We start from the raw sequence: 25,488 nt of genomic DNA on the forward strand, positions 1-25,488 counted from the left end.
GAAAAAAGTTATTGGGTGCCATCTTGTTGTGGGCGTGAACGTCGTCGAATGCCGAGCGAACTTGGAGAGTTTGCGATCTCGGCTTTGGAAAGTCTGATGTATTAGCTAGCATAGCGACAACTCCAATGAAACGCTTTTCATATCTAGGGTGCTGCTGAGACTGGGAGTTAGGGCAAACTTGATCATTGTGAGTTTGAAGGGTTATGTCACGTAGCTTATACGGCGATCGTTGGTACTATTTGACAACTGGCGATGGTATGGACTGTCTCTTTAAGAGCGTGATGTTGCGACGGGAATGCTCAGGAAATCCGACACGAGGTCGATACAGCCGTGTCTGGAGCTTTTCCCCCTTCTCCAAGACCTTTTGTGATTTTGGGTTCCTATCATGATGGAGCCCATGCAGTTCCTATTTACGAGTGTTGTTTGGATAACATCGATCCACATTGCACGGACATCCGGTTGACGTTTCCGTCTTCCTCTTCCTCGTGCTCCGTCTCTCGTGGTTTGAATGTGTTGATGTATTCGCTTTGCACACACTCTTTCTTCCTCGGTGACCCCCTGAGACAGGCATGCATGGGCATGCCAGAGCTGTGGGAGCTCGACGCCGAGCAGTTCTTGACTACTATAGAATCTCAACCGATGAGTATTCCACTAGGAAATATATCTTTTCTTACTAGCCCATCTAGCTGGTTTTATAGGACTAATAAGGGGAAAGTATATAGTGCCTGGTCCCTCTACTAGTAGGATATATTGTGGCAGGGAAGCAGGTGGAATACCAATCGGTCGATATTCTACGGCAATATCGTATCACGTATTCATACAGTCTCACGAACACCGGATGGGCCTCGGATTCGTAGGGTAACTGTGAAGTGGGTCGACTTTTCCCATAACTCACCGGCGCCCCGGAACCACTCGTTCACCGCCCAAGACCGAAAGCCATCCGGCATCTGTCTCATTCTAGGTGCCCATCATGCCAACCGTGCTTCAAGGCACCCGTCTCGACAAGCAAGCTCACTGGAAGCGCTGGTATGCCGCGCTGCGGGCACACGCCAAGCGCCTGGGTCTGTGGGAGTACCTGGACCCCGCGAACCCGGACAAGCCCTGCGACTGGAAGACCAAGTCCGCGCCGCCGCCGGGCCCGCGCTTCGCCGACTTCGTCCGCCAGACGGAGCAAACTCCCACGATGCATCAGCAGCAGCAGCAGCAGCAGCAGCATCAGCGGAAACCCGACAGCCAGCCGGGGATACCCGAGAATCTCGTAGACCTGCTTGAGCAGCCGCGGGTGGACGGCGGGCTGATCGACTCCGCGCCGGTCCCGTCGCACGTTCGCCTCGAGGGCCCGGAGGACTGGGCGGTGTGGTCCAATATGTTGGAAGCTAGTGCGAAGGCCATGCAGCATTTGGAGTTCGACCTCAAGGTGGACGAAATCAACAGGATGGCGAAGCACAAGCCGGATGACTATGAAGTGGATTATGAGGGGTTCGCGCTCGCTGGACTCGAATGGAAGGAGGAGTGCGAGGAACTGGAAGGATTGTACGACGCGCGGTACTGGCTCGTCTTGTGGATTCTCTCGACCGTTTCGAAGGATTACCATTTGGCGTACTGCAATGCTGCGGAGGACGTCGATGCGTGGATTGCGAAGTTGTATGCTCGGTTTCATTGGGAGAAGAGGCGATAGGCGGGGGCTGTCAACGTGGACTGTTACGTATTCTCACAGGCGTGGTTGATGACTATTGAGGGCTGCGTCGAAACCTGTCTCGTTGAGCGGACTTGTGGAGATTGTCCGGAACGGAGACGTTGAGCAAGGTTGAGGTCATCTCATTGCATAATGCGTTATGATTAGTTATGATTAGAACAGCGGCGGGAACCGCTTGATAAGACAAGACTTTAGAGAAGAGACATTTATACGTTGAGAAGAGAGGGATGACACGCAGCCAGTCCATCCATCCACGTACTTCAGCAGTAAGTAGTCTTGGAGTCACTCATAAGCACCCAATATTGACTAGATTCATTGAAACTCTAAGTTCCAATATTCTTCAGCCACATTGAATTTGAACTCGCTCGCCCTCCTCGACGAGCCATCCTCCTCACCACGAGGTTGATTAGTCTTTCATCCACTTGATGCGAATCATCCATCTGACTAATCTTCATCATCTACATACTGCACGATGAAACCATGATCCTGTTTAGGTACGAAAACGAACGACGTGTCTTCCCCCGAGCTCGCGCAGAAAAAACACATGTGTTTATCTGACAAAGCCAGAGATTGAGCCATTCCAGCATCGAGCTCACGCTCTCGTCTTTCGTCACGCTCACCCCCCACACGTCCGTCACAAGCCGCCATGATAAACCGCTCAGTTACGGATATCGCAGACAGCCGGCTTGAGTGGGCAACGACTCGCGTTCTGGGTTTTCAAGAGTCAATATGGGGCTCCGTCAAAGGACACCTGATTCCAGGGGCGACTCACCCAATTGCAAACGCATACCATCTTGTCGTTTCTGCAGCAGTACTCGATGGCCCTGAAGTCGCAGCAGTTCTTGTCTTTCTCTTTCATAACGCAGTCGTACCGTGTCTGGAGACGTCTTTCGTTAGCCTGGGCTGTGTATGTTGTCTCGCTGAGAAGGAGGGTGGGCATACGCAACCATAGCGAACGTCATGAGGCATGCCTGCAGGAGGCATGGCTGCGGCGGAAGTGATTGCCGTGAAGATGATGAAGGCTGCGGAGAAGCGCATTCTGGGTGTGAAATCTAGATTTTTCGGGATAGTGTCTTGGACGGTTCTTCTTTTTTTATGTTTTCTTCTATGTTTGGTGGTGGGTAAAGTCGACGATGATGAAGAGAGGGTAATGCGCCTGATGGCCCGGAGCTCATGGCCTTTTGATGTCAACGAAAAATGGTTGAGAGACCTTGAGGGAATCGATGGACTTGTGACCCTTCGTGGTCAGGTAGGTTCAAGCCACTATCATCACCTACTACGGCTGGCGACCAGGCCCAGAAATCCTGCCTACTATACGTGTTCCTCTGATCCTCGATGCGTCGTCTCACACGCCACGTTCTCTTGAGGGGCGGGCTAAGTTAAACGCTTCTGGGCAAGCCAACACTTTGTTATTCGTGATATGGTTATTGTCAGTATTGTTGGTGTTGTTAGCATCGTTGGTATCATAAGCGCCGTTAGTGTTATTGGTCGTTGCTGTCGTTGTTGTCGTCATTGTTGTTGTCGTTGTTGCTATTGCTGCTGTCGTCATTGTTGTTGTCGTCGTTGCTATTTCTGCTGTCGCTATCGTTATTGTCGTCGTCGTTGTCGTCTTTGGTGTATTCGTCCAGCATCGTGCTATTGTGGCGCGAGGGTGTCTACTTTCCTGGGCATGGGCGTGATTTAATCCCACTCTTTCTTGTCTTGTGTCTCTGCTTGTAGGGTTTGATACTACCGATTCCCGAAATAGGCAGTAGAGGCATTGTCTCAAAGCAAGGTTATCGTCATGCTGACGGCCTACGCGTTTGAGGTAGTTGAATGTCTTCTGGTTCGTCATTGGTCGTTCGAATCAAGGTTGTGTCAAGTTATCACTCCGTTGGTTTTCATAGCAAGCAGCTCGGGACAGCGGTGGTCGAGTCTTGGCAGGGTGATGAAGAGAAATGAGGTTCGGCAGTACGAAATGACTAGTACCATTGACACTTTGTGGTATATGCTTCAAAAAACGCTCCGAGTCCCATGAACGAAGACCTGCATCTCACCCTCGAGAGGCTTCAAGACCTGCTCCTCAATGGACTGGACAAACTCAGTGTTGTCGAAAGAAGCCTCCGGATCCATGTAGCACTGGAGACAATATTTGATAGCACTCTTGAACCCGTGAGACAACTGCCCTTTATGGACCTTGCTGTCGAACCATTTCTGTGCCGTGAGGAGATCCGTGAATTGATTGGGCAGCCCGTCCCGGCCCAGGTCTTCTTCCCGTCTCAGAGTCTCTATCGGGGTTCCGAAGTTGAGTTCAAGAAGCATGATGGCAAGAGCGAGCATGTTTAGCTGATTCTGCCGAGCGGCGTCTGTGTTGTGATCTGATCTGGAATCATCTTTACGCTTCAGTTAGAGTAACGAGATTCAATGGTCGGGAGCGCGGTTAAGTAGCTTACCGACGTCATGGTCGCATGCTAAGTAAGGATGCTTAATGTCCAATGCTGAACGACTTGCACCATCAAGTCTTAGAAAGACAATGTTGTGGCGGCTCCACGGCTGGTTCAGCCATGGCGTCTCTGCGAGTTGTAGCAAAGAGGATACCAAAGTGACCACCAGACAATATATATCCGGCATTGAATGTTCTCTTTGTTGAATGACAGACAAGAACTTATCCATGGTAATAAAGGTGCTGCTCAGTTGGTACGGCTGTGACTCAACCTCATACAGTCCTCTGAGAATGCCAGAGCTGTCTATTCTGAATCCAATCTGGGGGTAGATGGCATCGCATATTGCAGTGCAAATGTTCTGGATCTCCAGCTCAGTTTTCGAAGACGGCAGCTTTGAGTCCAAAGTGGCTTCAACGTCTGGGCCTGAGAAGGTTACTCGAGGGGTCGTCGTCTTCCTACTGGTTTGGTATTTAGTCAAACGTATTCTGGACATGCCGAAGATTTCGTCACTCACTTATGTCTAACACTTGGGACGGCTTCCTCGTCGAGACAGATTTCTGTGTCAAGCCATGACGTCTGGGGGCATTTCCAAACTGAGACGCAGAACCGTCCCAATGTTCCCCGGTCCTTGGGCATGTCCTGCCGCGGCGCTTTCCTTCGCCTTCTTAAACGTTGCTCAAGAAGTAGACCTGCCCGATGGCATTCATTGTCCTTGCAGAATCTCGTATGTATACCCCGGTGCACCCTGCAAGCGTTCGCTCGTATATTGGGCAGCGGCGCCACGAACCGCATACGAGTATTCGCAGACAGTCCTTCATCCTCTTGTATGGAATTAATCTTGCCTGCTCCATCAAGGAGGACTCTCAACTTGTCGTTGTATTCCTCCATCGCCTTCAGAGTCTTGCTGAGATCCCGCCGCTTCATCGTGAAGTCAACTCGTTTCCGGAAGTGAAAACGAGAGCTGCCTTCCGAGGCGTTTGATGCCGGAGCATTTGCCGAAACGACTGCTCTCAGGCCATCTCGCGGAACCTTCAGGAAAACGTGTCAGCATAGTTCATCTTCTTCTAGCAAGATATACAAACCTTATCTGATCCCTCGATGTTGAGGTTCGTCGCTATCGTCTCTAATGACTCGGCAATATTCTTCACCAAACCCATGCATGGTTTGTAAGCTCGACCTAGCTCGGTTTCCATGTCATCAGCGAGATATTTCGAATTCCAAAGCTGACTCTGAGGGTCGGCAATCATCTGTTCCAATTCTTCTGCTCCCACACTCCTTAGTAGCATGATTCGCAGGTTCTGGTCGTATGAAGCACGCTCGGTGACAAGACGCAGTATGAGAGTCCCTAGTTCTCCTCTCCAGTTCTTGAACCTGATGACGGGGCCGATGATGTCTTGATAGTGTTCTAGGGCGGATATGAGGAGAGGTACCGCCCCAAGCACAATGCCCGCAATCTCTGCCATCTCGTTCTGAAAATCAGGCGCATTCGGGTTTCATACCAGTGCAAAACGCAATAGTGTTCCTGGTATCAAACTGATTCTCAAGTGTTTCGTGAACCGGAGGACTCAACGGCTGTCGATTAGAGCAGGTTGTCAGCTGGAACAGCTGCATAATCCCCGCATGACCGCATGGTATGGATGTTGCGCCGCAGCCTTGCAGCAGCACCCTTTTTCTATTGGACTCGTAATCATGCGACATAACGAATGGGAGACTTCTGGACAACCCCGCTTTTGACGTTTTTAAGGCGGCATCGTGAGCAATTTGTGTGCAGGTTCACAACCCCGCAAGTGATGCATGTAAGTTGGCGCTACTGACTTCCGCGATACAACGGGATGTTTGCACGACACATCATACAACTTTCTTGGTTCAAGCCAGCGCCATATTACCAGTCTTGAATCTTGTACTTAAGAACCTGGTGTGATAGCTTCGGAGTATCGTACCTTCCCCTTCGCCCTCATACGAACCAAGTTGGACGGGACTGCCACAGGAAAACGTTAAGCAAAGCAACCAAAAACTGGCAAGACAGCTTCGGGAAAACAACACTGAGACTAGGGTTTATGGCGTGATTGTTGATCCGTCAACTCAAACATTGCTCCTTCTCGTATTATTCTGTGGACACTGTTTCAACCATCTGAGTTTAACAACGTCTCGCCCACGACTTGTATCGACATGAGCGCGCAAACAGCCTTTCCGCTAGCGGATGCAACGAAGAATTGCCTAGATTCTTTCAATCGTCTCATCATAGCCCTTGAGGGGCCGAACGAGCGATCTGACGGCAAATTGCATCCTTCCGTGGTCAAAAACCAACGCGACAGGTTCAAGATATGGGCAACAAATCTGGGCGCCCTTCAATGGGGCAGGGCATCACTAGACTTTCGTCTGACGGATAGTTCGCTCACAAAGACTACGATTCTTCGTTTTCTGGATCAGCTACAGCAAACCTTACGGCAAAGTAAGCACATACATTTACCCCTTACTCGTCTGCACCGAGTCTCTATTCAGTCAATGAAGAAGGAGAAAGTGAAGAAACAGACCAACATGAAAGAACTGACAGGTTACTATAGGTAGCGAGGTGGTTCAAGGACTCAGGTTACCACTTGAACACACCGTGGAAAACGACTCTGACGATGAGTCGGATGATTCCAGCGAAAACAGCAGTTCTGCAGGCTCGATTGAAAAAAACAGCATGCGTACCGAATTGGGCCAGAATACTGCCGAGGTTGATCAACTTCTTTCATCACTCATGAAAACGTCATTTCGTATCAGGGGGCCAGCGGCCAGAACAGCGCAGATGGATCTCAAAGCTTTAACATACAAGGAGATGGTTCAAGTCGACGACTCGGAAGAACTTGACCTTTTATCTTCATACGAAATCTTTGACAAACAACATGTCGATGAAGTATTCAGACAGTTTCGAAATATGGCGCGCGAGGGCAAGGAACAGACAGCTTTGGAATTAGACTGTGCTGGCGAAATCATCTCGGCTGAAGAAGACAGCGATTGTACGAAACACCTCAAGGAGGTCTGGAGCAAATCAATCACCAATCGTCGAAGAGTCTTGGCATACTGGCGAAGACACGCCCGAAAATTGGCCAGCGAGCGGCCTGCACCCCGACCAACGAATACGAGGATTGATATACAACCTCAGACTCCATCCGTCGTGGACCCTCATGATGCTATCATGGAATACACCAGGCTGCGGTACAAGCACGCGCCGTCACAAGCGCAGAGCTCTGCGGTACAGACCATGTTGTCAGAAACTGAAGCTACCATGTTTCGCCGTGACAGCGAAGCTATCGACACCGAGTCACTTGTATCTTACAGTTCAGTTGGTTCGAACCTCAACAGTAGCTCTCTGAACCTTCCGGCAGCGCCTTTGATCAAACCGGGGCAAACCGAATTCGTGTGTTCATTTTGCCATGTACTTTGTCCGGCTCGAGACGCAAAGGGCAAACGCTGGAGGTCAGTACTTGGTCGTATAACTTATTCTCTATGTGATCCTGCTTGAGAAGTGAACGAAGGACTTTTCTTGAGATTAAGGTATCTAACAGTATGAATAGGGAGCACGTTTTACGCGATATTCGCCCGTACATGTGTACATACGCCGATTGCAAAGACGCCGACACCATGTACACCAGCAAGTCTTCCTGGTTAGAGCACGAGTCGAACAGCCATCGGAGGGTCTGGCGTTGTTTTGAGCACAAGGATTTGTTTAAATCGCGACATGCCTTAATCAGTCACTATGAACACGCACATTCGAACCTCAGCAAGGTGCAGATGCAGAGCATGTCTGAGCTTGCCGGCGTCGGCACCAAGGATGAACGGGTATTTTGCCCATTTTGCCAGTCTTCGGGGCCGTTTGAGATGACGCTCGCGGATCATATGGCACTTCATATGGAGAGACTCGCAACCTTTGCAGCACCGAGGAAGTCGAGTGAAAGGGATCATGACTCGGTTCATCGAAGTAACTCTACAGCTGCCAATGGTGCTCGTTCCATGTCATCCCTCAGATCTGTCAGCCTCAATTTCTCCGTGGCCGAGTCTCGCGAAGACGACGTCCTCAAGCACGAGGATGATGGCGAGAAGTTGGATGATCGAGAACAGCGCTCGTTACAAGCAGCTAAGGCAGACGAAGACGCGCACAAAAAGCTGATTGCGCAGAAGCTTCCGAACTCTTGTGGCTGGTTTTTCGATTCGCCCGAGTTTTTCACTTGGCTGAACTACGCCGGACAGAACCTTTTTGCCTACGGGCCACCAGGCGCGGGTAAATCTGTCTTATCATCGGCTGTTGTCGAGTTCCTCCAACAAGAAATTCTCGTCAGTAAAGATGTTTACATCGTTGTCATATTTGGCGAGGCACACGAGGAAGAAACATCCAAGGGCATATATAAAGGGCTCTACTGGAGCATTCTTAAACAGCTTGACTGGGCCTCTTGGGCCCAGAACATCGGCAAGGATCTCCTAGACCACCGCAAGGACAAAGACTGGCCAGACCTGGATACAGTATTCAATGCTCTTATTGAAGCGTCTAAAAGGTCACCAAGGGTATTCGTCATCCTCGATGGCATCGAATCGATGGGCTCTCTTCGCAGTCTCTACTCTAGATTCAGCGCATCGCGTGTGAACTTCCTAATCACTTCGACACACAAAATACCAATCAAGGGGAACAATACCATTAGTCTGGAAGTCCGGGCTTCTGATGACGATATATTGAACTATGCTAAGAGCTTAATGGAAGCCGAGGGGTTGCTGGTTGAAGTGGTCTTAGGGATGGAAGACCCAATTGTAGGATTCTCGCAGGGCATGTAAGTCTGGGCTTTGAAACCTGACTGTCTTTGCGTTTTCTAACCACATCAGGTTCACATTCGCCGCGGCCTTTGCGGAGTCCCTGGCAAAGCAACTAATCAATATGTCCCAAACACAGCATCCCGAGACCGATAAGATCCATGATCAGCTATACGAGCGCGTTATAAGTCGACAGTCTGCTAAATGGGCTCTTTTGCTCCTCAAACTGATGGCTGATTCGGTGGAGCCATTAGGAACTAAAGAGATCGCTGATCTCCTGAACTCCATGGAAGACAACTACTCAGAGGGGACTGATACAGTGCATGTCGAGGATGTCGCGTCCTATTGTTGCGGCCTTGTTTTCATCAACCCCGAAAAACAGCTCGAGTTCTTGCATCGGACGACTGAAGAATATGTTCGAAGGACCATGGAAACGTGGAAAGAAGGGGCAGCTCGTCTCACAACAGTCCTTTGCGACTACCTCGCATGGGAGCCCTTCTCAACGGGTCCATGTGAATCAGACGCTGGTTGGGAAAGACGGGTTGCTTCGCATCCGTTCTACGTGCTTGCAGCAACGTCTTGGGCCCGCTACACTTCTGATCTCATTCAGGAAACCAATGCATTCTCCTCAGAGGCCTCCTCAGAGAACCAATCTGTCCAGTGGGCAAAAGAACGTCACCTGAGATTTCTCAAATGCCGGCCCAACGTTCAAGCATCAATTCAAGCTATGAAGGTGGCTAAACTGGGATCGTCTGGCCCCGGATATAGTCAAAGGTTCTCGCGATCGTGGGGCGGCTTGCACCTCGCCGCCTACTTCGGACTCGAGGCCACTGCGTTGCTGCTCATCGATCAACATATTTCAGACGGATCAGGGCAGGCTGAAGACCACGATTCTCTCATCCAGCTCGTCGCAAGGAGCGGGCTGGTATTGGTGTTACATCGCATGTTAGAATGCTGGAAAGAAACACGGGAGTCCATGTCAGGACCGGCTGGACGGTGGTGTCTCATGAGAGCGACCCAGGAAGGACACGAAAGCATGGTACATGCCTTATTAGACCTCCAAGCTGACTTAGACTAGAGCAAGCTTAGAACTCCTTTATGTATCGCAGCGAATCATGCGGACAGCAACACGGTTGCGTCTCTGTTGCACTCTGGGGCAAATTGCAACCAACGTTGCATATCAGATTATCCATTGCACCTGACAATTAGGGCCAGAAGCTTCCCCGTCGTCCGCTTGTTGCTGGATCTGAGAGCGGATCGCAATCTGGTAGCCAATGATGGATTGACGACAGTGGATTTGGCTGTTGAAAAGAATAACAAGAACTTACTCTGATAATATTTTGGCATATCACGCTGGTCTAGATGCTGGTATGGATACTGACCTGGATATGGACCCGCTGTCCTCGAACGGCCGATACGTTTGGTCTTTTCCTGGTAGTTACTGATTTCAAAAAAGTAGCCTAAACACATTATCGATATGTCTTTTGAGCTGCGGCAGCGTGCCCACTTTTTGAAGATTTAAAACCTCATCAATCGCAGTTACTTTTCACCTATGATCTCTACTTTTGATTTACACAGACTTCACACAAGCCCAAGATCCTTCTCAACCATACCGCGGCAGATGGGGTGGTAAAAATCGCGGTTCTTCCTGAACGTCTCGAGCGCGAGCTCGCGGTCGACCTTGTTCAGCGAGCGGAACAGGGGCCTGACGAACTTCATGCGGCCGACGTGGCCGAGCAGCTCGGCGGCGCCGGCGTACGCGGACGAGTCCTTGGCGGCCAGCGCGATCTTGTAGTAGGCCGTCTTGAGCTCGGCGTTGCGCGAGGATACGAGGTCGTAGGTCTTGCCGAGCAGGCGGGCGCGGTCGGCGGAGAGGGGGCTGGGGAACTTCTCGATGGTCTCGAGGAGGACGAGCTTTTGGTTGCCGGAGAAGGAGGAGACGTCCTCGGGGGAGGGTGTGAATTTCTGCTCGTGGCGTTAGTCTTGTGTCTCATTCGAAGAGAAGAATGGCATCGACCTACCTCGTCCTTCCAGTTCTCGGCGAGCTTGTAGCACACATCCGCCAGCGAGGTGTCGAAATCGGGCTTGGGCGGCAGACCGGGCTGGTAGAACCATTTGTCCCAGTCGATGGAAGCGACCTTGTCCTTGATCTCCGCGTCGCCGAGGCCGTTGAAGAAGGTGAGGAAGGTGTCCTTGAACTCGAACGAATCGAGCGACTTGCGGGACCACTTGGTGAAGTAGTGGGGGATGAACTTGTCGAAGGCGTCGCGGCCGACGAGGCGCTCGAGGTAGTAGAGGAAGTGGAAACCCTTCTCGTAGGGGACAGTGCTGAAGGCGTCGTCGGGGTCGATGCCCTTGTGGTTGATGATGAGCTTGGTGAACTCGGAGTCGGCGCCGAAGAGGGTCACGGAGTCCTCTGTGAAGAGTTAGTGAGTGAGATCGAATATGAGTGAAAAGGGGTAACGCACCGAGTGCCTTCCAGCCGATAATGGCGGAGAAGTCACGCTCAGCATCACCGTGAACGGCCATGCCGATTCTGCGCTCGAGGTAGGTCGTCCATCCCTCATTCAACCAGCTGTTTCCATGTTAGAATCTATCTCAATCCCATTCTCACCTCACTTACAAGTGCTCCCAACTGCAGCTGGTAACCAAGTTTCCACTCCAGGAATGGCTCAACTCGTGCGCAATAACATCCACATTCTGCTTGTCACCACTGATGATGGTCGGCGTCGCAAACGTGTAAATAGGGTTCTCCATACCGCCGTAGGGGAAGCTAGGCGGCAGCACCAACACGTTGTACTGACCCCACCTGTAAGGGAAGACAAGCTTCTCCGCAACCTCCATGAACTTCTCCATGTCGTTCTGCAGCTCCCACTGAGACTCCTTGAGCTCATCAGGTCCGGTGGCAACGATGCTGCGCGGGCCGATAGGTGCAGTCGCGATGTCTCCGGATGCCAGCGCGAACAGGTACGACGGGATAGGGACCTTCTGCTCGAAGCGGTACACCGTCTCGTCGCCCTTCTTCTCTGGCTCGCCCTCGACAGCCACACCAGAGGCCACGACGGGTAGGGGGGACGTCAGGACGAAAGTGTAAGTCGACTTGACATCCGGAGTGTCCTGGCAAGGGAAAAGCGAGCGAGCATGGATAGCCTGGCATTGCGAGAACATGTACGGGTGCTTCTTGTTGCTGGTCTGCGCGGGGGTGAGCCATTGAAGGGCGGTGCACTTGTCGGTAGTCTTCAGATCGACGTCCAACTTCACGACCTCACCCTTGGCCGCACCCTGGGGCACAAAGACATGCAGAGGGGCGCCATAGGGCTCGACACGGTCCTTGACCTCATACGTCGAGGTCGCGGCGTTCACCTTGACGCCAGAGATGGAGAGGAAGCTGGAATCGAGGACGATCTCCTTGCTCTCCTTGTCGGTAAGGGACTCGAGCTCGAGGGTGACGGAGCCCTTCAGGCACTTTTCCTTGAAGTCGATGGTGAGGTTGGCGGTGGTGTGCTTGGTGAGCCAGGCACCGTAGTTGGAGAGGGTGTTGGGGTCTCTGTTAGGCATTTTGGCGGTCGTTGCGAAGGCGGCTGCGCGGGTTGCGGGGTGGACGACGCGAGTGAAGGCTGATCTGAACGGAATCGAACCCTTTGACACGAGGGATCGCCACATGTGTGTTGAGGTGTTATTGCGGAGCAACCTTTCTCCAGAATTTGTGATACCTCCAATCCTCTCGTGATGTCGTTGAAACGACTTGCCAGATTAGGACTAGAGTTTGGAGCTTCAGCCACACTTTGGTGAGCTTCGTATTCAGCCACAGGCGGGGTGATTTCTCCCCCACCTTAGGTACAGTAGTTAATAGTGGCTGGTTCATCCTTCACAAGTTTGTTGTCTTCATGACCAACATTTATCGAAGTGGTTTCTACGTTATGTTTCTTGAGGTTCTTGGTACTGATTGTCATTCAATTTCTCATCGTTTAAACTGAGTTACTTGCGCATCACGTAATACGACCTTGGTACCCTCCCTGGTCAACCTGAGTGGAAGCCGTCTCATAGTCGATGGAATAGAGAAATCAGATCCAGTGCTTCGTATAAACCAGTAGGGGAAAGTTGTCTCATTCATTTTCTCATTTCATAATGCCAACTAACGCCAAATGTCATTCGCTTTTGGTCATGCCTCAAAAGTCCATCTTCTCATGCTTGAAAGGCTTCTTGCCCTCTCCCTCGCCGTACGCCAACGAAACCTGACCGTGCCCCCTAATCTTGTACTTGTAAATCATCAGACCCTCCAGACCGACGGGTCCGCGAGAGTGGATCTTGTTAGTGCTGATGCCGACCTCGGTGCCGAAGCCGTAGCGCATGCCGTCGGCCATGCGAGTGGAGGCGTTCCAGTAGACACCGGCAGCGTCGACCGAGTTCATGAACTTCTCGGCCTCCTGCTCGTCCGAGGTGAGGATGGCCTCGGTGTGCTTGGAACCGTGGGTGTTGATGTGCTGGACCGCCTCGGCCATGGAGAAGACGGTCTGGACGGCGATGTCGAGAGAAAGGAACTCGGTGTCGTAGTCGGCCTCCTTGGCGTCCACAACCTTGGAAGCGGCATCGCTTGAGAGCTTGGACAGAAGGACTTCCTTGGACTGACGATCGCAGTGAAGCGTCACGCCCTTGGCGATCAGAGCCTCGGCGACGACGGGGAACGATGTCTCGAGGGCGGATTCCTGCACCAGCAACGTCTCAGCGCTGTTGCAGGCGGCGGGGTAGCTGGTCTTGGAGTCGACGACAACGTCGGCGGCCATCTTGGCGTCTGCTGAGCCGGTGAGGAAGATGGAGCACAAGCCGTCAGCGTGGCCCAGGACGGGAATCTTGGTGTTCTCCTTGATGTAGCGGACAAGCTCGTTGGAGCCGCGAGGAACGACGAGGTCGATGTATTGGTCGAGTGCCAGCAGTTGAGGGATGACGTCGCGGGAGCTGACGAGCTGAACGGCCGAGTTGGGAACCTTGGGCTTCTGGAGGTTCTCGAGAGCGGAGGAGATGACCTGGGAGATGGCTACGAAAGACTCCGTGGACTCCTTGCCTCCCTTCAGGATTGCTGCGTTGCCGGACTTGATGGCCAAGGAGGCGATGTTGGCGATCACCTCAGGGCGGGCCTCGAAGATGATGAGAAGGACACCAATGGGGCAGGTGACCCTCTCGAGAATGAGACCATCGTCCAGCTTGGTCCTCAGTGTGACCTTTCCAACTTTGAAGCGTTAAAATAATGAGGAAACGGACTTTTTTTATGAAATTCACACACCTGGGTCCTCCAGATCTCTCACATCCAAGATCCCCTTGAGCATATCCTCAAACTTGCCCTTCTTGCCCAGGTCCAGACGAGAGACGAGACTCTGGCTCAATTGGCCATCGGCAGCGGCCTTGCGAGCAAGCTCCAAGTCGCGCGAGTTGGCAGCGAGAATTGAATCTTTAGCCTCAGCGAGGGCGGCGTGAATAGCCGTCAGAGCATCGTTGCGAGCTTCGGCAGGGAGCGTGGCGAGGATGTGAGAGGCCGACTTCGCACTCTTGGCGCAGTCAACGGGGGAGGCGTTGGTCAGAGACATGATTCGAGTAAAAGGAAATAAAATTCGCAATAAGAGAGCGTGGTTTGCTTAGGAACCGAGGCGCAATACTTCTTGCGCGCGGACAGTCTGATAGTGAATGTGAGTCAATTGGTGAAGCTCTCACAATCGACCCCTCCAAGCTTTCGGGGACGCCACTGGACGTTGCAAAAATTTGGAGCCCCGCACTCCGATCTTTCGGGGCTCAAACGGGAGGCGGCCGGCCCAAGACACTCGTGTTGAAATATTGAGTTTAAGTTGAGGTGACTTCAGTGTCAATCTCATTCTGTCAAAACCAATAAGCTTATCCGGTACAAGGAAGATCGAGTTAACAACAGAGAGCCTCATCAACATCATTTCCAACTCCAAGTCCACGCTTGAATACGAAGTTAGATAAGGTATCTATCTTTTGGGAAGCCCATTATTCGTGAACAAGGGTCCGCAGCGGCAATGGACCCGCTGAGCCGCCGCTGACCGTTCGGGAAACATCTCGAGGGCAGTTGTCGGCTTCAATGCGACTTGCATGTTGGTTTTGGTTTACGCCCTGTTTTGACAAGTTCGCAATCTTTTCGAAATTGCCACTTCACTGGACTGAACTGGTTTCCTCAAGGCAATAATGCTCCGCTTTCGTCGCAAATGCAACCGCAACCCGAGTCATGAAATCTCAAATTCTAGATCCCCTTCCAGTTTCGGGGCGTTTGCGACAGACCGAACCTTTTTCATCCTCGCCTCGTCTCATCTCAGCCCTTGTCATCTCACCTCCTCCACGTCAAAACCCGACCAAACAGAAAAGCTTCTTAAATTATCACCTACCTCGTCTGAGATGCAGATGGGAGGATTCAGCCAAGAGATGCAGGCCTCCTGCGACACATACGCTGCACCCCGCAACCCGACGACGGCCATCGCATTGCGTAGGGGTAACAGCAGAGGAGCTGCCTCTTCCGTCCCGATAAGAAACTCGCCCTCGATAAGAAATGAGCGGAAGAAGAACGGGTACTGCCAAATTGGCTAGCCAGCATGGAAAAATCTGCCGACGACGGTGCCGTTCTTTTACTAAGCTGGACGGACATAGTTGGGCGGAAACCGAGCTTCAGATGAGCCAGACGACCAATCCTGGTGCCGATTTGCCGTCTTTTTCTTGAACTTCTGAGCCTTCTAGCTCGTCATTCCTTACGCAAGTGCTGAATTCGAACACTCCGCCCCAAGCGAACAATGTGCTCACTTGACTGACGCTTTCGCGCTCGCGGCTCGCGTTGAACATTTCGCAAACATGATTTACAAGCAATTCAACCAGACGTATTCGCGTTGTCCACTCGTTTGGCCCACTTTCGAGGTCGCCCGCCGAGGCATCTCGCCCTCGAAACATCGGCAGCCCACAGCCGAGCTCGGTGTCGATCCGCTCAGCTCCACCGCGGAACGGTGGCAGTTAGCCGATGGGAAAGATTTCAATGACTGTCTCTTTTCTTCCCATCATGGACCATGACCCAACAGCAGCAGGTCACTTCGCCGCGGAGTGGGGGGGCCGGCGGTTGTTTGGAAAGAGAAGAACCATTGCCATACCCGGTGCGGCACCCGTTTAAAAAAGACGTCCAGGTCCCCGGTCATTATCTTTCGTCATTTCGCTCGCCCTTCTCCATCTTTTGATGTGTTAATATTTTTTCTTGGCCGTGGGTCCTGTGAATGTTGAAAGCTCCTTTTCCTCCTTTTCTGGCATCTGCTGCTGCTACGCCGCCGCCGCCGCAATTCCCATCTTGTTTCCTTCGTGACGTCGGCACCGACCTCGGCAAAAACAAACCAATATGAATCCGTCACGCGATCCGGAAAAGGACCCTTTTCCGTCGGAAACGGCTTCTGAGCAGAGGGACGAACAGAGCCAGACCAGCGATAGCGAGGATGAGATCACAGAAATCGGCCGCGCAGGAGATGGGTCCCCGGAGCCCGCGCCGGACCCGGACCCATCCGCCACCGCCACCGCCGCCGCCGCCGGCATCCCGGTCACTAGAACGTCCACCCGCTCCGGTCCTCCGGTCCTCATTCCCCGGTCGAAACGGCGAGGACTGTTCGGGCAGCTCGCCGTCATACCGGAGGTAGAAAGCCCGTATACTTATACCAATAAGACGAAATGGACCATCACCCTAATCATTGCTCTCGCGGCGGCTATGGCTCCTATGGGATCCTCCATTTTTTACCGTAAGCTCACCTCGTAAATCCATCATGTCCTACAGTTCACCAACGCGCAGAAAAGCCGCACTCCCCCAAATGTCCAAGGACTTTGGCGTCTCGCCGACGATAACCAACCTCTCCGTGGCCTTCTACATGCTCGCCATGGCCATCTTCCCGCTGTGGTGGTCCTCCTTCTCCGAGACCCTGGGCCGCCGCACCATCTACCTCATCTCTTTCGCCCTCTTCATCGTCTTCTCCGTCCTGAGCGCCGTGAGCGTCAACATCGAGATGCTCATCGTCATGCGCCTCCTCGGCGGCGGCGCCAGCGCCAGCGTCCAGGCCGTCGGCGCAGGCACCATCGCCGACATCTGGGAGCCCCGCGAGCGCGGCCGCGGCATGAGCATCTTCTACCTCGGGCCCCTGTGCGGCCCCCTCTTCGCCCCCATCATCGGCGGCGCCCTCTCCCAGCGCTTCGGCTGGCAGTCCACCATGTGGGCGCTCGCCATCTACGGCGGGCTGGTCTTCATCATGGTCCTGTTCTGCCTGCCCGAGACCCTGCCCCGGCCGAAACCGCCTCCAGCTCCTCTCCCTTCTCAGGGCGACAAGAATGAACTCTCCAGGACCAAGACCACGGAGTCGGTCAAGGTGCACACGAAGAAGGCCGCGGCGACGGCGAAGAAGTTCTTCCTCGACCCGCTGTCCGTGCTGCTCTACCTACGCTTCCCGCCGGTGATCATCACGGTGGCCTTCGCGGCCATCACCTTCGGCGCGCTCTTCTTCGTCAACATCTCCGTCCAGTCGACCTTCAGCAAGGAGCCGTACGGCTTCAACCAGCTCATCATCGGCCTGTTCTACTTCCCCGCGGGCCTCGGCTACTTCATGGCCTCCATCCTCGGCGGCCGCTGGCTCGACTTCATCATGGCGAGGGAGGCCAAGAAGGCCGGCCGCTACGACGCCAACGGCAAGCTCATCATGCTCCCCGAGGACAGGATGCGCGAGAACGCCTGGATCGCCGCGACCATGTACCCGGCCTCCCTGATCTTCTACGGCTGGGTGGTCCAGAAGGGGCTCTTCTGGTTCGTGCCGTGCATCGGCCTCTTTACTTTTGGAGCCGGCTCGATGCTCGTTTTGTAAGTCCTACCCGTTTAGTCCCGTCTCAAACCGCGCGCATGGCGTCGTTCTGGACCCGAATGCTTCTTATCGGTCAGCCCGGCTAACATCGCATCTCCTCTAGCGGCGCCGCCACCACCATGCTAACGGAATTCATGCCGGGACGCAGCTCCGGCGGCGTGGCGCTGAACAACCTGATAAGAAACATCTTCTCGTGCATAGGCGCAATCGCGGCACAGCCCGTCATCGGCGCCATCGGCAACGGGTGGCTCTTCACGATACTGGGCATCTTCACGTGGATCACGGGGTACCTGTGCGTCTGGGTCCTGCGGAAGAAGGCCCCCGAATGGAGAAAGGATATGGATAGAGCGTTGAACAAGTCGTAGCGCGCGCGCATTTGTGCTGGTTTTTTTTTTTTTCCTCTTGGAAATGGTTCATGTCATCGATTTGTGTTTAGCGCGCCCGCAGGATACCATCACATGACGGCATAGCGCCAAAAGCATTTGAAACTTCTTTGATAATAGATTTCGCATTATTTGTTTGCGTGTAAGACCAAGACATGTGCTACCACACCATACTAGATACCAAGGGAAATGACTTCTTATCAACAACATTTTTAGGGGGGAGACCTTGTTTAGGAAGACGCGTGAGGGTTAACCCCCCTCTCGTTGCAGTACTTCGAGACCTCCTTCCGCAGCGTCTCCTTCTGCCTAGAGACGAGGTCCATGACGTCCCTGATCTCCTCGCCGAGGTCCCAGTCGCCCTCGCGGCCGCCGGCGTCGGCGTAGACGTTCTCCATCTCGGTGAGGACGGCCTCGAGCTGGTTGGGGAGCCAGGTGACGATGGGGCTGCCGCCGGTGGCCGTCGGGTGGGAGGTGCGCTTGAGGATGTACTCGCGCGCGAAGCACCAGTGGCGCCAGCGGAAGTCGCGGACCTGGTGGAGGATCAGCAGCCACAGGCGGCGGGTCTGCTTGAGGGCCTCGACGTCCTCGTCGCTCTCGCCGGCGGCGGCCGTCTTGTAGGCGAGGGCGGCGTCCTTGAGGCCCAGCTCGAGGGAGCGGTCCCTGACGTGCAGCAGGAACTGGCGGTGGTTGGAGGGGCGGTAGGAGCGGAAGTCCTTGAGGATCTCGGTGAGCGGGGTGTCGGGCATGGGGACCTGGAGGAGGTTGTCCATGAGGGGGACGATGGAGTCGTTGGCGCCGGACTCGCCGCGGAAGGACATGGGCTTGTCGTCGTTGACGCCCTCGTAGACGACGCCGTTGGGGAACATGCTCTGGTTGGTGATGCCGAAGATGAAGGTGCGGAAGCTGGTGTAGCTCTGGGGGCGCGACTTGTCCCACATGGTCTCCATGGTGTGGTTGATCTTGCGCAGGGAGGCGAGGACCTCGGAGAGGCCCTGGTTGAGGGATGCGCGGTCGACGGAGCGGCCGGCGCGGGACTGGCAGCGGAGAGCGGCCATGGTGCCCTTGACGAGAGGGCCGGTGTTCTTGACCATGTCGATGTGGACGAGGACGAAGCCCGCCTCAGAGGACTTAGGGTCCAGACCATGCTCGAAAGCGCGGATGAGGCGGATGTTGTCGTAGTCCATGCCCTTTGAAGGGTCTTCCAGGCGGTAGTTGTAGAGGGCGTAGGAGCCGGCGTACTCCATCCAAGGCTTGAAGCCGGTACTGTATTTCTGTCAGTATGCATGAAATGGTATGATTGAGTTTCGAGTGAGTTGTGAAGGATGAGATGAGAGTGAGAAGAAGATGAGAGTTGAAGACAACTTACAGCTCAGCACAACGGGCAATGGGCAAAGAGATGTTCTTGGGAAGAACCTGACGACCCAGACCGTAACCCTCGCCCCTTACGAAGCGCTCATGGCAAGGCTCAAGCAGGTAAGCAGAGGCAAGGAAAGAGTAGTCGCGGTAGAGCGCGTTCATGAGCGGCAGGTTGTCCTTGTACTTGTCGATGCAGTCCGTGAGGTTCGGGAACTCGTTGTCAACCACGTCACCCAACTTTGACGAAGCCAAGTAACCCGGAGTGCCATCGAGCTTCTTGACGGGCATGTTGGCCAAGATGTCTTCGAGGGGGGCGAACTCGGCGGGCAGCACGGCGACGGGATCCGCACGGGGCAGAAAGCCGCGCGTGGTGGAGACCATGAACGCCGGGAGGGAGTTGTCATCGGGACGGGTGTCGTCGAGGACGGGGAACGGGGCGGTGTCAAGGGAACCCATTTTGAGATGAACGACCGGGGTAAAAGAACGCGGGGGTGGGTATGTGTGTGTAAGTGGAAGTGAGGATGTGTGTGGGTTGTGTGGGTTGTGGTGTGTAATGGGAGTTGTCAAAGTGCGTATTGGGTGACTTGTTTGACAACGTCCGTGTAAGTCGACTTATACGGATTGGAAAAGGGTGTATAAGTGATATGGGTATGTAAAGAGACGGGGAAAATTGGCCAAAAAATGTCAGACTAATTCCGTTCGAGTGCGGAGAGTTGGTCTTGGTGCGGGCGCTTTGATGAGAGCGAGAAGAAGTTGAGACTGATGAAGCCGCCACTCGGCGCCGTGTATATAGGCCGTGGCCGGGGGGTTTCCGGCCTCAAATGGAGCAATCGCGCGTTCATTCCGGCCTCAAAATGAGGGGTCAAGTCTGCTCGGTCATGACACGAAGCCCCCGTCCGCCGTCCGTCCGTTTCTGTTTGTCATATCATCCTAATCTCTGGTCACACGGGTGTTCAGGGCGCGAACGACACATCGTTTCCACCCTCTTCCTGCCGGCCTCGACCTTGTATACGGCCGTCCGAGAGGCTGTCGAAGCTGCTTTTCCCTTTGATAACCGCTGCTTTGTCTCTTCACACCCCCAGATGACGCCCCATCCGGGACCCCGGGTCGAGGGTTGTCCAGCTGACGTCCACCTTGATAAGGACAATGAGGAACAATGTCATTGGATATTCTGTTCATGGTGATAGAATCGCCGTTGCTCTCGCGATGCCGGGTTTTTGTGGTTCTGGGGGGCACCGGTTGTGGACGTGGGCGAGTTGGAGTAAGATGTCAGGGGTGCCCGATTCGCCGATGCTTGCCAGCATGTGCGGGACCGCGATGGCCGAGGACGTGGTCTTGGCACACGGACCTCAGCCACATGGCTGAGACTAACAGGTTCACACATAATCTCCATAGATTGCTGTTAGAGACACCATAGATAAGAGAAAATCGTTGTATTAAATGAGTGAAAAATGCTCGGTCTGTTGAAGGAACCTTGTTGCCCTATTGTCCCGGCAATCTAGATGCGTCCGAAAAAAAAGCCAATCTGCGTGTGATAGGTTGCTCCCTCTGTCGTGCCAAATGAATGTCATTGTCGTCGAAGTCGTTTGCCGATTGATCCGTGTTATCATCCCTCATAAATCGTCATTAATCCCTCCCCCATCCTGAACCCTGACGTGTCCCTTAGAACCTGCGGAATGATGAGCGTTGGAAGGCATGTGGAATGACGGGGAACTCACGCTAGAACGCGACTAGTGCATCATCTCAAAAGCATCGTCTGCCTCACGATCGAGAAGCGGGATAGAGCGGTCGGGGCTCCTTCGCGACTCACGGCGTGCCATCAGGACGTTCAAAGAATCGTCCCCGTCCAAGTCCACTTCCTCGTCTCCCGTCGTGGTAGAAGCCTGGGAGCCGCCCAGGGACTCTTCCACCTCGAAGGGCTCTTCCTTCGGGTTCTCCCCTTGACCATCAGGGCTCGAGCCTTCGGCGTCATCGGAGTGCGCATCTCGCGCAAGTACCGGCGCTCCTGCCGGGGAGCCATCTTCATAGACGTAAGCGGTAAACGTCTGAGTGAGGGTCGTCTTGCATCGCGTACCGGTCGTGGTGGCCGTTCCAAAGGCCGTGGTAAGTTGGTCGCGCGGACCTGAGCCTGGGCTTGTTAGAAAGGGGCTGGGGACAACGGGACCTACATTGGGGGGATTGGGAGCCGGGGAGTTCACGGGGTTCGGCTTCACTGGGTTCGAGGCGGCCGGCGTGTTCACAGGGTTCGGGTTCACCGGATTCGAGACTGCGGGTGGGTTAGGAGCCGGAGGGCTGGCGATCGGCGGATTCGAGGCCGGCAGGCTGGCTGACCGCACCGGGGACGGAGCGATGGGGCCAGAGGAAGCACCGGGTGCCGGGTTGCCTGCCGTGTTGGACGGAAGCTGGCCGGCGCCGCCACCAGGGGAACTGCCGGCGGCCTCTGAAAGGATGGATGAGAGCTGTGTTTCGATTGACTTGATGAGCTTCAATAGATCTTGGACGGCCTGTTGCGGGATCTGGATGCTCTGCCTCTTGACGACGACGACATCCACAGAATCCACGTCACCTGGCGTGTCTTGGCTGGGTCGCTTGAGGCTGTTGCTGTAAGTATTCAAGAACTGGCCCAGTTGGTTGTCGAGGTCCACGAGTTGATCGGCGAGTGCCCGGGTCGAAAGATGAGGCTCAAGCTGAGCGACGTCCACATCGCCGGAGCGTCCACGAAGGATGGCGCTCGACGCGGCCTGGAAGGCGACGTGGAAAACGACGCCGGCGTGAAGGATCTTGGTGAAGAGATGCATGTTGGAATGTTGCAGTGAGTAAATGAATGGTTTGTCAAACAGACGCAGCTATCGAGACTTCTCGAGCTCCTGATATAGGTTTGTGGCGTTGCTGTCGACACAGACATGGCAACGCATTCCAGACGGCGACAACTTGCCGCTGATGCGAATGCATTCCTCTAGTATTGTGTCCCTCGGTCAATGGTTGCTCAACGATGTCTCTGGTGAGAAAATACGACGGATAGTGTCTCTCCGATCGTGGCAATCAATGATCGCGATGGACACGCCTGGAGCGTCTCGAAAGCGATGGCGCAAAAGCCACCTGAACACCTCGGCATTCGTGATGGCTGTACGTTGCCAAAGGGGCAAGTGATGAAAATTGGATGGTGGGTCTGGCAAATATCCAAGAGCGTAGCGCAAGAAATCGCAGTCATGAGGCCGTTCACGGAAATAAGTCCTGATTGTGGAGCGTTGTAGGCGTCGGGGTGGTTTCGGAGATGCACGTTCAAGTTTGGCTTTGAGACGACGACGACGGGATAACTTCGCGTTTGTATCGACGGCGGTGATGATCAGCCATGGTTGGTGGTGCATGATACAGTTAGAAAAGATACATCCCTGAGGTGGATTTGGGGTACGGATCAAACGTGAGTCTGACGGGACAATTGTGGTAGGCGGCGATAGTGTTCGCACAGATGCGATGAAACAGGACGAGATAGCCGATGGCTGGTCGGATTGCGAGTGTTTGTCGCCATTCTCTTCATCCTGACCGCCAAAGCTGGATTGTGTTCCCCGCTGATAGAGAAGGTGAGTTGTGTGCCCGAGTGAAGCAGTAGACTCGTCTCGATATGAACGAGAATTGGCGATCTTTACCGACTCTCGAAGGGAGGCGAGGCGCCGTTCAAAGAAATGGCATGCTGTGAGACGAACGGAGCAGTTCCATTTCTTCTTTCGTGGGATTCAGGCGGGTTGGCCGGAGCTGTGCTCTCATCCAGGCTTGCGCCACTTGGCTTTCCATTTTCTGTTGGTGTCGGGTCGGGATGTTTGACCCTCGGAAGTTCGATTGGCTCTCGTCAAGTGGGATTGGAGTTGGGGGTGAAAGCAATTTTTGTATCCATCTGACAGGGAAGTGTGACCACGGCAGATGCGGGAGGTTTGGCTGCCCCTTTTCACGGCGTTTAGGGCTCCCATTCCCAGATCGTCTGCAGGTGTTCCGCCGTCCATCGATGTGTCGACAGTGAAGCTGTCAAAGGTCGATAAAATCGATATGTTATAGTTCAGTCGACTTATATATGGACAGTTGTTGGATCTTGCCGCGGTTGTTCGGAATATCAAATTGCATGAAGCGATCGTTCAAATGATTTGGACAGGGAAGGCAGATTGCGATGGTTCTTGGTCAATCGGGCGCCCCCATCGGCGAGCCCACGATATTCTGGCCTTGGTTGCAGTCCATTCCGGTTCTCCCATTTTGTCTGGCCCAGCTTCTCCCTGCCGCTCGGTGATCTTCCTGAATCGGCGCCCCCATAATTAAGGTGGTTGTGCTGCAGAGGCTGATGCGTTGCTTTACCTACCTTAATTCCATCTCTAGCAGTTCTCAGGCTTCCAAGTTCTGATGATGCAGTGGAAGCGGCAGCCTGGAAGGCGAATGATGACAGTCGTGGGCTTAAATGGCCAGAGTTCACGACGTAGCGCGTGGATTCAAGGGAATTCCAGGCTGAAGTGGAAGCCTGCGGTCGGCATCACGAAATCAAAGTTCCAGGCTGCCCCGAACAGAGTGTTGGAGTGCGCCAGCCAAGCGTGGACCTGAGTTGCGGTGATGTGTTAGGTTGAGACTTGAATGTTGCCCCCTTGATCCTCGCCGACCGAGTGTCCGAACGGGTTGATCCAGCGGTAACTTTCTGCAGGTGTCCAAAAGGATCACGAATGGCACGGATGGCTGATGATGTCTGCCGTGGCCAACGCACTAGCCGGCTAACAGCGAGTACAGTACATGGCTTGCGGGTGATGCTGGAGATTGGATGCATCCTGTCATATTGCATTCGCGGTGAGTAAGACAAGGCAGGCGATGGCCCGTATTTTTGTCATCTTGGCCGTGGTGTCGGTGTCGGGTGGGAGTCGTGAGGGCGAGGTGACGGCGTGTCATGGCCCTGAGGGAAATAAGTTGCAGGATAAAGTCTGCAAAGGTCATGGATCATCGTCCGGTGTGCCGCGAAGTTGTTGTGGGGAGTGCAAAGGGTAGCGTGCTATCGCCATTTTTCGAGTCAAGCCATGCCCGATGAGGTAAAAGACTGCTGGGCCTTGTCGCGAGGAGTTGAAGTGTTTCGCCCTGGCCCTGACAATGGACGTAGGGCAGACAGGACGAAAAAGCAGCGTGGCTTGTGTGATGGGCGGATGCAGCGAATGCAGAGCGAGCGCACTTTGTGATGAATTTAAGGTATCGCCTGAAGCATGGAATACCGAGCAGGTTGAGGGAGAAGATGGCCAACGGGCGAGGTGACTGGGCGGCAAGGCAAGAAAGAGGCGGCTTCGGACGACGAAAAGAAGGAGATGGAACCCTCGTGAAAAGTGTGTGTGAGCTTTTTTGATTCATTGCTTGCGGTTCCAGGTTGCTTGGGTTGCTGAGGTCAGAAAATGCAAAGATCCAGTAAGATGCGGAAAGTTGGAAGGTCCTGTGTCGTCCAGTCCATGTTGCTTGCCTCTTTCCATTGCTGTCGTGGGTGGCCCGGCGGCGGAAGCGGAGGGTGCCGCGGTACGTACCTTTTAATTGGTTGGGCATGGCACTGGATGTATCCCCGGAGCAGAAAGGTACTTCTGACGCGATGCGAGATGCACCCATTTCACGCGTAACATGGCAACATTGGCTTGTACCCCTGTACTTCTCAAAGGGGGGACGTCCCTTTCGACACGGGCCCCCGACTGGTCCCAGACCTTTTCGCTTACCCACAACTGCGGCGCTGTCTGCTGCTGCGCGAAGAGGAAGCGAAAGCTGGAGGTCAATTCTTGACGGGAGCGAGAGTGAGAGAGACCAGCCCAGCACCACGCACCACGCACCACGCACCCAGCACCGCACCCAACCCAGCATGAGAACCGTTTATTGTCACGCCGCCTGGTCTGGCGCTCTCTCGAAAATGAGACGCCAAACTTACCAGATGGATTCCCCCATAAAATAAAAATTCTCTCCTCTCCCCCATCACGATT

The 25,488-nt window shown here is 53.9% G+C and overlaps 8 protein-coding genes across 8 annotated transcripts; 3 read left to right on the plus strand and 5 right to left on the minus strand.

The window, feature by feature from the left end:
* Nucleotides 1–970: 970 nt before the first annotated feature.
* On the plus strand, nucleotides 971–1,678 carry CkaCkLH20_00144 (uncharacterized protein; the record flags this gene model as incomplete). The annotated part of the gene is made up of 1 exon (XM_038882864.1): nucleotides 971–1,678. One exon carries the CDS (start codon nucleotides 971–973, stop codon nucleotides 1,676–1,678), a length of 708 nt encoding a protein of 235 aa, XP_038751569.1.
* Nucleotides 1,679–3,177: 1,499 nt separating this feature from the next.
* Nucleotides 3,178–5,582, minus strand: CkaCkLH20_00145 (uncharacterized protein; the record flags this gene model as incomplete). Its single annotated transcript, XM_038882865.1, has 3 exons — nucleotides 3,178–3,331; nucleotides 4,907–5,148; nucleotides 5,202–5,582. The coding sequence occupies 3 exons, from the start codon at nucleotides 5,580–5,582 to the stop codon at nucleotides 3,178–3,180; spliced, it is 777 nt and encodes a 258-aa protein (XP_038751570.1).
* Nucleotides 5,583–7,746: 2,164 nt separating this feature from the next.
* On the plus strand, nucleotides 7,747–8,928 carry CkaCkLH20_00146 (uncharacterized protein; the record flags this gene model as incomplete). The annotated part of the gene is made up of 1 exon (XM_038882866.1): nucleotides 7,747–8,928. One exon carries the CDS (start codon nucleotides 7,747–7,749, stop codon nucleotides 8,926–8,928), a length of 1,182 nt encoding a protein of 393 aa, XP_038751571.1.
* Nucleotides 8,929–10,485: 1,557 nt separating this feature from the next.
* CkaCkLH20_00147 (uncharacterized protein) lies at nucleotides 10,486–12,567 on the minus strand (the record flags this gene model as incomplete). Its single annotated transcript, XM_038882867.1, has 4 exons — nucleotides 10,486–10,869; nucleotides 10,926–11,320; nucleotides 11,373–11,479; nucleotides 11,528–12,567. 4 exons carry the CDS (start codon nucleotides 12,565–12,567, stop codon nucleotides 10,486–10,488), a joined length of 1,926 nt encoding a protein of 641 aa, XP_038751572.1.
* Nucleotides 12,568–13,073: 506 nt separating this feature from the next.
* On the minus strand, nucleotides 13,074–14,486 carry CkaCkLH20_00148 (glutamate-5-semialdehyde dehydrogenase; the record flags this gene model as incomplete). Its single annotated transcript, XM_038882868.1, has 2 exons — nucleotides 13,074–14,131; nucleotides 14,186–14,486. The coding sequence occupies 2 exons, from the start codon at nucleotides 14,484–14,486 to the stop codon at nucleotides 13,074–13,076; spliced, it is 1,359 nt and encodes a 452-aa protein (XP_038751573.1).
* A 1,796-nt stretch (nucleotides 14,487–16,282) lies between these two features.
* On the plus strand, nucleotides 16,283–18,142 carry CkaCkLH20_00149 (MFS multidrug resistance; the record flags this gene model as incomplete). Its single annotated transcript, XM_038882869.1, has 3 exons — nucleotides 16,283–16,673; nucleotides 16,729–17,776; nucleotides 17,881–18,142. 3 exons carry the CDS (start codon nucleotides 16,283–16,285, stop codon nucleotides 18,140–18,142), a joined length of 1,701 nt encoding a protein of 566 aa, XP_038751574.1.
* Nucleotides 18,143–18,390: 248 nt separating this feature from the next.
* Nucleotides 18,391–19,972, minus strand: CkaCkLH20_00150 (indoleamine -dioxygenase; the record flags this gene model as incomplete). The annotated part of the gene is made up of 2 exons (XM_038882870.1): nucleotides 18,391–19,423; nucleotides 19,527–19,972. The coding sequence occupies 2 exons, from the start codon at nucleotides 19,970–19,972 to the stop codon at nucleotides 18,391–18,393; spliced, it is 1,479 nt and encodes a 492-aa protein (XP_038751575.1).
* Nucleotides 19,973–21,246: 1,274 nt separating this feature from the next.
* Nucleotides 21,247–22,314, minus strand: CkaCkLH20_00151 (uncharacterized protein; the record flags this gene model as incomplete). The annotated part of the gene is made up of 1 exon (XM_038882871.1): nucleotides 21,247–22,314. The coding sequence occupies one exon, from the start codon at nucleotides 22,312–22,314 to the stop codon at nucleotides 21,247–21,249; it is 1,068 nt and encodes a 355-aa protein (XP_038751576.1).
* Nucleotides 22,315–25,488: the final 3,174 nt, after the last annotated feature.

The sequence above is a fragment of the Colletotrichum karsti genome (assembly GCF_011947395.1).
Source record: "Colletotrichum karsti strain CkLH20 chromosome Unknown Scaffold1, whole genome shotgun sequence".
NCBI lineage: Eukaryota > Fungi > Ascomycota > Sordariomycetes > Glomerellales > Glomerellaceae > Colletotrichum > Colletotrichum karsti.